Source organism: Zonotrichia albicollis, chromosome 18 (genome assembly GCF_047830755.1).
Source record: "Zonotrichia albicollis isolate bZonAlb1 chromosome 18, bZonAlb1.hap1, whole genome shotgun sequence".
NCBI lineage: Eukaryota > Metazoa > Chordata > Aves > Passeriformes > Passerellidae > Zonotrichia > Zonotrichia albicollis.
The window spans coordinates 952,289-964,560 of NC_133836.1; the positions used below are offsets into that span (position 1 = coordinate 952,289).

General features: G+C 46.9%; 1 protein-coding gene across 3 annotated transcripts in view; it reads right to left on the bottom strand.

Moving 5' to 3' along the window:
* The window catches only part of TMEM132C (transmembrane protein 132C), a 171,613-nt gene that overhangs the window by 11,420 nt on the left and 147,921 nt on the right, over positions 1-12,272 (bottom strand). For all 3 annotated transcript variants that reach the window (XM_074554140.1, XM_074554142.1, XM_074554143.1), the window contains 2 exons: positions 8,472-8,615; positions 234-439 (listed from right to left, as the gene is read on the bottom strand). In XM_074554140.1, coding sequence (XP_074410241.1) covers positions 234-439; positions 8,472-8,615 — 350 coding nt within the window. The remainder of the gene's footprint in view (positions 1-233; positions 440-8,471; positions 8,616-12,272) is intronic.

A 12,272-nucleotide genomic window follows, 5' to 3' on the forward strand; every position in this document is an offset into this window, starting at 1 on the left:
CCCCTCCCAACAACACCTCTGCCAGGGCACCTTACCAGAGTCTCACATTGTGTTTTGCTGCCCAAGACACACACATGCACAGAAGCAGAACTCCCACAGCTTTTACAGCTTTATTGGATCTGCAGATGCCCAGTGCAAAGCTGTGCCAGTATGCTGCTCCTCAGGGGAAGAGGCAGCGTTTTGGGAGCATTCCTTTCACAAATCACACAAGAAATGCAGTGACTCCAACCCACCTTTTGTTGGAAACCACGGGGACTCTCCAGCCTTTGATCTGGCTGAGCTCAGTGTCAGAAATGTCGATCTGGAGGGGCAGGCGTGGCACCCACACCGTCATCTGCAGGGGGGCACTCAGGTACTGGTAGGTGAAGTTCACCAGGGCGTTCACCTTGCCTTTCATCTCCTTGCCATTCACAAAAACGTAGTCACACCTGTCAGACACCTGAGAGGGGAGGAGAAAAGGAGATCAGTGTGACAAAATGAGCTCCAAGTGCCACCCTGGCAGCTCAACCCCAAAGCAAACAGAGGCTCCCCTGTTTATGCACGTTCATGATGGCCTGGTGCAGTGGGAGCAGCTGAACACCAAACACCTCCCTGGCTCAGGACACAATGTGCTGGAGATGCCCAAGGGCTGCATGCTGTTTATGAAGCTTGCAGTTGATTTTCTGCAATGCAGCGAGCTCCAAACTGATGGCAGGGCTGGGGAATCCTTAATGAGCAAAGCTCTTCCCAGCTTGGTCACGAGGAACCCAGCAAACCCAGACTGGGCAGCACAGGGGTGAGCAGCCAAAGCCCTGCCCTGAACACGACCTCCATCGGGGGTGATGCTGCTTTCCCCACTGGCTCTGCAGCAGATTTCACCCACTGAAGAGTAACAGAAGGCATTTCCTCTGCAATAAACATTATCTGTTTGTAAATGTTTACATTTTGATTAAAGCTGTAAAGTATTTCTAAACACTACAGTAGATTTATCATTAATATGTAAATGCTGTCCTGGAATATAAGCAAGCATTATCATAGCCATGTAAGAGTTATATCAGTAATCACTTCTTTAATCAGTGTTGTAATTTACAGACCATTGAGTTTTCTCATTTATTATATTACTGAGTACTAGTGATAAAATCACTCCTGGATATATAAATCATTAAGAGAGATGCAGATAGTATGAAGTGACTCCATGTGATAAAGTCATTGTCATTTCTATTCCTAAAGGTGTCATAAATGTCTGGGGAAATCCAGTGGCACATTAATCATACATTAAGTGGTGAGCAATGGGAGCTGTTACATTACTAAATGAGCTGGTATGTCTGCAGAAATTACCAGCAAAGCCAGCAGATCCCAGCTCCTGCTCTTGCTCCCATCCTGTCAGAATTCTATTTCATCACCCCTAACGAGCATGGGTAATGGTGGAAATGCTTCTCCCACCTGAACGTGTATTTATGTTATCATCTGCTCCCTTCCACCCATTCCCAGCACATTTTTGTTCAAATGAGGATTATCAGCTGGCAGTGCTGGTGTCCCCAGACTAACCAGTTATTCAGGGCAGGCTTGGCTACACTGCCTGGGTGTGTTCTCCTGGATGGAAACACAGGGCTGCTGGGGACAACCAAAGGCAATGGCACATGGAGCATGGAGGAAGGATAGAAAGCAGATTTTTTTTAAAAAGTGTCATATTAGAACTCAAATATTTTTTTTAATTAAAAAGGTATATTTGCTGAAGAGTTTTTGACAGACAGAAGTGCTTTTCTGTTTTCCTCCAGGCTTTTGCCAACATTCTGGAAGGGCAGGGAGCAGTGCAGGGACAATCCCTCAGCTCTCCAGGCCAAGAAAGTTTCTAACAGTGGCTGGAGACTGTGAGCCCTGATGTGTCTCTCATCTCCTGTAGTATTTATGCTTTACTATGAAAACATTCTCCCTCTGAAAGTGCTTTTTATCTCTGCCATCAGAAGAAGTGAGCAATGATGAAGGGAAAGCCTGCTCAGCCACCACCTTTAAGTGATTGGGTTTTTTCTTTCCTGCTTAGCAGATCAGCAAGAAGTTTTGCATTTTAAAGAGCTCTCTGATGCTATTTCAGCGGTTTCTTTCATTATTAAGCTGCATTCAGCTACTTTTCCCTTTTTTCTATTTTCCTAACTTCTTTCTCCAGATTAAAACTAAAATAAAGAAGCAGACAGCAAAGCCAGGGCTAAGCACAGTTCCCTGGAGGCCTCCTCTTTGTCTTCTTCCTGGCATTATATTTTTGTGCCCCCTTGTAACAAAGGCCATTGCCTTTCCAGATGACTTGGACAGATTCTCTCTGCAACAAATCACATTTTATTGAGCTGACAGAGGAAAGTGCTGCCTGCAAATGAAGAGAGCCCCTCCTGAAGGGTACCTGTGGCACTCTGATCTGGAGAGGCAATCACAGATGGGCTGCAGTGAGTGTAAAGGACATTTCTGGAACTGTCACCACACCCCTGGGTGTCCCTTCACTTCGCCATTTCAGATGCAGCTTTGACCCCACCCTGACTCTGTCCTGCAGGAGCTGCTGGAGGCCACACAAAGGGTGTGACAAGGACACACAGCCAGGCAGGGGCTGCTGGCACCTCTGGGGAACACTGGGTTTGCCAGGTTAAATCCCATTACAGACTCCTGGGAAATCTCCCTTCAATTACAGGCAGTTTTAGAGAGACAAATTTCACGTCAAACACAGGCTAAGGGACCTTTCCTTTCAAAGGATGGTGAACTCAAGGCACTGGTTTGTGTCTGTGGTACACAGGAGTGGAAAGGATGACAACTGTAAAACCTAAAATTAAATGAGTGGTTGCTCATGTGAGCCTGCTCTAGTCCAAGCTGGTTTATTCTCCAGTGGTTTTCACCTCTGGAGATACCAGCCCAGTTCAGAAGGACAGAAAGAGAAGTTTTCAATGAAGAAATCCTGCCAGATTTATGGAGACTGAAAATCTGGGAGGCATCAGTCCATTCTCTAGATGTCTGTGTGGTTTTAGGACTGAAAGGGGGAGATGTGGTTACAGTGGATGTCCTGCTCGTATTCATCAGGTTCAGATCTTGCATTTTTGTCTGTAAACCCATTTACCCATTTCTGTTATACTAATGTAAATGTTGCTAACATATTCAAAGGTTACATAAATGTTTAAATATTTATGACAGCACTTCTGTGAGCAGAGAGCTTTTTCCAGTGCCTCTTACAGGAATCTCAATTTCAGTGAAAAAAAAAAATAAATTACAGGATAATCAGCAAAGAATAGTGGTGTTCAGCACTTTTCATCCTTGTGTTCAGCTCATGCCATCCCTCTGGCACACCAGGAAGGCACCTGGAGCTCAGCAGGTCAGGCTCTGGGAGCAGCCACTCACTGCACTAAGGAGCACAGAGCACCAGGATCACTCATTCACACAGACTAACACGGCATTTACAGGAAATATTAGGCTGTGATAATTCCACACACTTTGGATATTCATGTCCTTGCTATAGAATTTCTCCCAAGATTTCTTTTTAACAAGGTGCTCTGCAGAAAGGGAATTATCCTCTATTAAATTCTCCAGGTTTTGAAAGAGAGACTGTGTGTGGCTGCCCAGCCTTGATTCCAATTAAACACCATGGTCTCACACAAAGGAAATCCTCTGCTACAGGAACATTAGGCTTCCTAAGAAGGATTTCAATGCCTGGCTGCATAATCCTGAATAATCAGTAACCTTGTGGAAAACTGAAGCCGTCTCAAGGCCCATGTACTCATTTTTTCAAATTAAACTCTTTAAGTCTGCTAAAAGTTAAAGCTTCAGACCTGAGCTCTTCCATTTACAGCTTTGTGGCCATGTCAGAGCAGTTCTCAACGGGAACCTCCATTGCAGGAGCTGCTAATTGCTCCAGAGGCTGCATTTCAGGGCCAGCCCCGGCTCCCAGGGATGAGCTGAGGCTCGGGGGCTCAGCAAGGGCAGCCAGAGCTGCCTCCAGCAGCACAGGGGCACACACAGCCCTGCAGCACACACAGCCCTGCAGCACACGCAGCCCTGCAGCACACACAGCCCTGCACACGGCAAACCTGGGCGCTGCAAGGGCTTGGTGCGCTCACACCAGTGCAGGAACAGCCCCAGGAGCCCTTTGCACCTGTGACCCCCCAAAGAATGAGTCTGTTTGGTGGGATAGCTGAGAAGGATTCCCAGTGTGGCACAGGGAGCAGGGCAGCACTGCCTGCATGGGCTGGTTTCAGCTGCACCCCTCAGAATGAGCAGCCTGCAGCTCTCACAGGCACCCAGGGCTGGGGGCTGCTGGGAGCTGCACACCACAGAGTGGGGCCAGGGCTCAGGACAGATAACACAGATCCACCAGTAACACAGATCCATCAGTAACAGAGATCCATCAGTAACACAGATCCATCAGTAACAGATCTGTAACACAGACCCATCAGTAACACAGACCCATCAGTAACAGATCAGTAACACAGATCCATCAGTAACAGATCTGTAACACAGACCCATCAGTAACACAGACCCATCAGTAACAGATCAGTAACACAGATCCATCAGTAACACAGATCCACCAGTAACACAGATCCATCTCAGAGTGGATCCAGCCCTCAAGACAGATAACACAGATCCACCAGTAACACAGATCCATCAGTAGCAGATCAGTAACACAGTTCCATCCCAGAGTGGATCCAGCCCTCAGGCCAGGCTCCCAACACCATTTGCCAGCACAAGGATGGAGCCCCAGCCCTGCAGAGCAGAGCTGGCTAACACAGAGGATCACAGAGTGGATCCAGTGCTCAGGACAGGTAACACAGATCCATCAGTAACAGATCAGTAACACAGATCCATCCCAGAGTGGATCCAGTGCTTAGGACAGATAACACAGATCCATCAGTAACACAGATCCACCAGTAACACAGTTCCATCCCAGAGTGGATCCAGTGCTCAGGACAGATAACACAGACCCATCAGTAACACAGACCCATCAGTAACACAGACCCATCAGTAACACAGACCCATCAGTAGCAGATCAGTAACACAGATCCATCCCAGAGTGGATCCAGTGCTCAGGACAGATAACACAGATCCATCAGTAACACAGATCCATCAGTAACACAGATCCATCCCAGAGTGGATCCAGCCCCCAGGCCAGGCTCCCAGCACCATTTGCCAGCACAAGGACGGAGCCCCAGCCCTGCAGAGCAGAGCTGGCTCACACCAGGGCCGTGCTCTGGGTGCACTCTGGGCTCTCTCTGCTGAGCAGGGGCTGCACTTTCAGTATCAGCAGCCGGATTAGCAAAACTAAGCAGAAAGCCCCCAAAGCAAGAGAGCTTTTCTCAGGGCAAAGGCTGTACATTATCTAATCTCATTAGAGAGATTTCAGAGGCAGCCTTGCAGAGCAGCAGCAGTACATTTAACTAACCGAATATCATTCACCACGACAGAACTGAGAGAGTAAAAGGGGCACAGAATGCCAGCTGGGACTGCAGGGCATCTCTTTGCTCCCCAGTGCCCAGCTTCTGAGGCTGAGCTGTGCTGTGCTGAGCCACAGGAGCTCTCTGCAGCTCCCATCATCACAGAACCCAAATCTGCCTTGCTGTGCACTCTCCAGTCAAGCAATTTCTGGAAATGGGGACAAACAGAGAGCTTGGCTCCTGCTCACTGGGGACGTGGCAGCCCACATTTGCAGCATGGCCCCAGATATCCTGCTTGGCAAGGCAGGATCCCAGGGTGGAATCACTTTTAATTCATCTTACAGTTTGGGCAGTGGTTGTGCATTTCCATCACAGTGTTTGTCATCCCTTAACTCAGTGTGTATCCACAATGCACAGACCCACAGTGAGTAAACCACAACCAGGGGCAGAAAAGCAAAGCAGAACCAAACCATCCTCTCTCCTGACTGTGCTACTCAGGTCTGGAGCAAACTGACCATCCTCCCATCACACCTGGCACAAGACTGGTGTGGTTGCTCCCATTTCCTTTCCCAGTCTTGTTGTTGGAGCTTTGGGGGTGACTCTGAAGCACTTTCTGTGGAACTTGAGGTGCTGTTGCTGTGATTTTTCACCTGGGCTGTACTGGCTCTCCATCCCCAGAGCAGGCAGGGATCTGGGTGATGGCACAGGGAAGCCTGCAAGGACAGAGTTTAGCAGTTTCTGCAAGGATAGAGTTTAGCAGTTTCTGCAAGGATAGAGTTTAGCAGTTTCTGCAAGGATAGAGTTTAGCAGTTTCTGCAAGGATAGAGTTTAGCAGTTTCTGCAAGGATATAGTTTAGCAGTTTCTGCAAGGATAGAGTTTAGCAGTTTCTGCAAGGATATAGTTTAGCAGTTTCTGCAAGGATATAGTTTAGCAGTTTCTGCAAGGATATAGTTTAGCAGTTTCTGCAAGGATAGAGTTTAGCAGTTTCTGCAAGGATAGAGTTTAGCAGTTTCTGCAAGGATAGAGTTTAGCAGTTTCTGCAAGGATATAGTTTAGCAGTTTCTTCAGCTGCCCTTGAAACTTCTGCCTATGATGTGATGGCAAGGCATTTACAGCTTCCATTGTGAGTGAATGTATCTCAGTCCATGCCCATTCTGAGTTTCAGTTTCCACAGAGGCTGGCTGCTGGGCTGGTGCTGCCCACTCCTGACAGAACAGCTCCTGTGGGAGCTCCAGGCACGGCTGCCCTGGTTATCTGCTGGCATCTGACAGAAGGGTGTGGTAAAGCTTCATTCTATAAAGCTCCTCTCAAGTTCTGCTGCTCTGCGGATGTATACTGATCCCAGCAATCACAGCACTGTGGGAGTATGGAGGAGGGCAAGGAGGTGGAGTTTCCATTTGTTATCCTGTTCAGAATATAACAGCACATTTGCCAGAAGAAAAACCTTCAAAGTCATGGGGCTTCAGAGCAGCAAAACAATGGCATTTCCATGCCAGACAGATGGATCCTATTGGTAAATTCCAGCTTGGTGAAATAAAATTTGGCTTTTGCTTCCTTTTTAGTGCCATAATAAATTTTGTGTCCACTTTAAAAAGGTTGGACCACTGTGTGAAGGTCTAGAGCACTCAAAGGCATTTAAAGTTCATGAAATCAGCTGTAAATTTGGAAATAAAGACTGGGAACTATGAGACAATAAAAGAAGTAACAGGAGTAGCAGTCAGCACATTTAAACTGCACTGAGCTGCCCTGGGACCATGAGGATCACTGGGAAACTCTCACCTGCTATTTGCAAATAGATCCTGAACTCAGATTTCCACAGGGTTCTGTCACTGAGAACAATGTAACTCAGCCCAAGTGAAGTAAAAATTAATATAAATAAGCTTTGAGCTGATGGCAAGAGCATTACCTTTAAGCTATTTACATGAACCATACAAAGGACATTTATTTGCTAACTAAATGAACAGGCCAAGTGCAGACAGGCAGTGAGCATCTTCAGCTTCTGGCCTCCCTCCCAAATTATCAGAAATTCCACACAACAAAAATATCTGCCTGAACCTCTAGATGATAACACGAATAAGTATTGAATAGCTCTCAACAGCTCTCATCAAAAACTCTTTTTTTCCCCCCTAAGTTTGTGGTTTAAGGTAACCTACAGGCTTTACATGAGCTGTAAACTCATGCACACAGCCCTTGTACCACGGGCTCTGCCCAAAGACAAAATTTATGAAGACTGGATTTTATTTTTCAGCAGAAAGGTTACTCGTCCAACAAGGTCTCTACACCAGGATTTCACAGAGGAAGACATTTCTAAAGAATTGAACATAAAAGCTTGATGGAGAATTTCAAAATGAATTAAGGATGAAAGGCCTCTGTGCTCATTTGAAGCTTTCTGAGTGCTTTTTAAAATCTGAACCAATTGAAGATGTCAATTTGCCTTGAACCCCAAACCACTTCCCCACGTAAAGAAAGAAATTTTGTGGAAACAAGAACATTCGAGATGGAAAAAAAAATTTAAAAAGCCTTTTCTCCTTAATGATGAGATGAGCAAAGCTTTTTGTTCCAAGCACTTAATTGAGCTGTGTTTTCCAGCCAGCTGTATGTTTTACAGCACTGGGCACTCGTGCCACAGCCACATCCCTCCAGAGGTTCTGCACTTATTCCCAACACACAGGAGACACCTTCTCCCACCATGTGAGCAATTCCCAACCAGCCCTGCAGAGAGAGAAATTACACCTGAAAATGTCCCTGCCTGATCCCAGTAAATGCTGCGTTAACCTCCAGTTATTTGTTCCACTTCAGCCTCAGAGTGCCCCAGGCAGGGGAGGCTCCTGCAGCCACTCAGAGTGTTCTGGTGGTGCAAACACCCTTGCAAGGAGCCCTTTTAGTGCAGGTAAATTATTTCTGCAGAAAATAAGAGAGGAGCACAGCAGGGCCCCAAGTGCTAATCAAAGGACAGGGTGCTTCAGGAAAACATTGCTCCCAAACAAGTGGCTGGAGAGCTGCAGCAGCCCAGGCTGTGCTTATTCCCAGTTTGTTCTCCTTTTCCCTGGGAAATGTGAAAGCCCAGGAGCCACTGGGTGGCAGGAACTTACTTTGATGACGTCCTCCCCGGAGGATTTGCACTCCACAGACTCAGAGATGTCTGTCACAGCACTGTTCTCCTCGATGGACACCACCTTGATGGGCACTGCCACCGTCCTGCCCGTCAGGATGGCCGTGTTCAGGATCTCTGTGTCCTGCACGAAACAAAGCACAGCACTGCTCACACCAGCCTGCCTGAAAATCTCTGCTCATCCCAGAGAGGTGCAGCCTGGTGAAAGGCAATGGAACCCCAGCCCTGTTTGATCTGCTGGATAAACACCCAGCACTCTGTTCAACAGCACCATTCTCTAAACTCAGGTCAGGCACACTCCACAGGTATCATCTGCTTTTCAGATATGAAGGGTTATTCCCAATATTCACCTTCCAATATGTGATTTCAGAGTTTTTGCTAATGTAGGCTTGACTGGCAATCGCTTCTCAATCCTGACTTGACTGGCAATCACTTCTCAACCCTGCTCTTCATTTATCACTTTATAGTACGAAGGCTTTTGATATCAGCTGCAGAAGAAAAGGGAAATGCTGTCCAGGAGTGACACCAAAGGGGACAGCCTGCTGCCTTAGGGTAAGGATAAAAGAGCCTCCAAAGTAAAAATGAATCCAAGCCCACTGCAGAGACGGGGCCTCTCCATGAACTTTGTGTCTGGAACTGTTTCAAGATTATTTAATTTCCTCTGATATGGCCAATGAAGCAATGTAAGGAATCCAGAAGGAGTCAGTGATGCTGTTAACTGCAGGGGAAATAACAAGGAAATTTGAAGTCTGAGCTGGGGCTGTGGCATATAAAAGCCTTTCCATGCACCATCGACCAGGCTGACACTTGGAACTCCTCAACTATGTCAGCATCACTGTATTCCCAAGATTCCCATGCAGGAAAAACTTCAAAGTTTTCTCCAACTTTTCAGCTTTCAATACAAAGTGAATAAAATATTCAGCAAATTCCTCAGCACTGAAGTCATGAGGACTGCAGCCACTGATGTCAACAGCAGCAAAATGGGGCACTGACACTGTTGATACTGTTTTCAATTCAAGTTCAGTGAGTCTGAAATTTAGGTCACATTTCCTTTTCATCTGGCACCTTGTTATTTCTCAGGTTCTCCTGCAGCTCTCTTAAGAAATCCCATCAAACTTAAAAGGAGATGCCACAAAGGAATGTTGACTGTTCCAGAAAGGGAAGAACCCTGAATGATTCCTCTTGCAGCACAAGAGATGCCCAGCACTGGGAGGGCACTGTGCCCACCCAGCCTCAGCCCTGAGCAGAGATGGAAACCTCTTGCCTTCCCCTCCCCTGGAAGCAGCCACAACTCATGGCTATTACACAGATTAAGAAAGACTGATGTATAAGCAATTAATATATTACACACTGTACTAAAAGCAATTTTCAGCTCTGCCACTTCCCTTCCTCAGGCTCCAAGCGCCCTGTGATAGTTAAAAACAAACCAGAAAAAGAGAGCAAGGAGCAAAGCCTGGATTTTATTGTGTTTTTTGTTTAGAACTAAAATAGAGAAGCGTGTATCCCCCATCCCTGGATGTGGAGCAGCCTCGTGGCACAACTGCTGCTGCTCTGTGTTCCCTTCATATTGCTGAATAAAGCCAAAGGCAACCCAGGGAGAATCACCACAAACCTGACAGAAAACGGAACAGCACAGGAAACATCCACAGCCCAAACTCCCCAAAGGCTGAACTGGAACAGATCAAACCAAAGGAGCCCAAGCAGACTCTGTCTGTCTGTCTGTCTGTCTGTCCATGAGCACTCAGATTTGCTTCCCTGCATTCTCCCACCCTCTGACAAGCACAAATCCCATCCTCAAGGACAAGGACCAGGACAATTCTTTTCCATCAGCAGCAGTGTAGGGGCTTCTGGGTCTCATTTGTAAATGCAATATCCTGCCCTGACTGCAGGCTAATTCAGGAGTATACAGACAGCATTCCTAAGAAACTTTCAGAGAGACTACAAATTCATTTAAAATGAAGGCACTTTTCAAAATCACAATATCTTGGCCATTTCCACATTCTTTAATTTTTAAAATCCCCCAAGAACTAATCTACTTTCTGTGCAGGCAGCAAGTAGAGTTTTAAAATGAAATTTATTTTATGTGACAAAAAAACTGGAAGCATCTGATAGCAGTGTTTGGACTTGTTCCCCAAGAAATTCAAAGATGAGGGAGGTAGAGTAAATTGAAAAAACACCCAAGGAAGATGCACTGTAAGTCAGCACCAATATCCAGGTCAGAAAGAAGTTCCTGTAAGTGAATTGCAAACTCTAAAAAAGCCAGGGCTGGCACTTCCACAGCTGAAACAGCTACACAGATAATCCTATGGAAACAAGGGAGATCCTGGCTTTGGAACTGTCTTGGCAGCACAATGCCCAAATCCCAACAACATCCGACTGCCACTGCAGAGGCCGAGCTGCCTCTCCTGCCTGAAGATCATCTACAAACTGTCAGGAAGGTTCTTTCTGTTACCAGGGCATCCCTTCAATGGATACAACATGTCAAGGAAATAATTACCATTTAAACACATTTCATTAACAACTAGTATAATTAAAGAACAAATTTTCCTCTAATGATTAGAGGAAAACTCTAGTGGTTAGGCTCAAGGAGGTATCAAAGGAGATATCTGAAAGCAAATTATTGAATTTTGTGTGTAAGAAATTACTTTAAAATGTATTGACAGAATTCGATGCAAAACCACCACTGTGCAGGAGATCTCCAAGCTTTCCTCCCTGAGCTGCTGTGGAGCTCAGAGCACCACAAAGCTCCTCTCATGTTCTGGGTGAGGTTTATTTTGATGAAGCCACCAGCAGCAGCACTCCCTTCCCCAGCTGCAGCCACTGCACTGCCCACAGCAAACTCTGCAGGGCTGCTTTGCACAAAAATCACCTCTTTCCTAGCAAGGGCTGAGAATCCCCCAATGCAAATGTGCTCTAGGCACCCCTAGGGCTGACTGTGCAGCCATCTCCCTTTTTATTCCAGCCCTTTTCAGTCAGGGCACCTGCACTGAGGGCAGGGGGAGCTCTGCACAAAGGGCAGGAACACAAAGTGCTGCTTGGACTGAGCTGAGGAGCAAACCTGATGTTCATCCAAGCTCTGGGTTGTAAGAAGGCAAAGCATTCAGCCATGACTGATTCAGGAACTAATTCAACATTAAATTGTGGCAGAATGAGGAAGCAAAGTGACAGCTGTTTAATTAAACTCCAAATCCGATTAGATGGTGTTATCAAGAGAAATCCATGGCAGCCTGAGGTCATGAGAATGGTCCAGCGTGCAGGCTGGAAACGCTGAGAGTGGAGTCTCCCAGGATGATGTTAATTGTGGCTGAGCATTCAGATCTGTCCCTCTCACAGGCACAGCACCTCGGCAGTGACAGACCTGAAGGACTGACACACAAACGCCAGCTATGCTTTGATAGGGAGAGTGGCTTGGAGGGATGTGGGAAAGGGCACTTGGGCACTGCCAACCTTAAAAGGAACCCTGCAGTTGTCTCACAGACAAGCATAGTGCCAGGGAGACAAAGGGCTGCAGTGGGGACAAAGCCACCCAGGCTCCCCATCCCTGAGGAACACTGACATTTGCCAGAGGAGATGGAGATGTAGGAGATCTGAAGTGCCCATGCCAGCTGCAAACAGCCCAGGCAGCCCAGGAGGGGCACTGAGCTGTGCCTCAGCCCCAGAGCAGGCACAGAGCTGCTCTGTTCTGCTGTGGGGCTGGTGTGGGAGCACAGTGGGTGTGGGTTCAGTCATTAATGCTGCTGAGATTACAGCTGATTAAGGAAACAACACTGGCAGGCAGCAG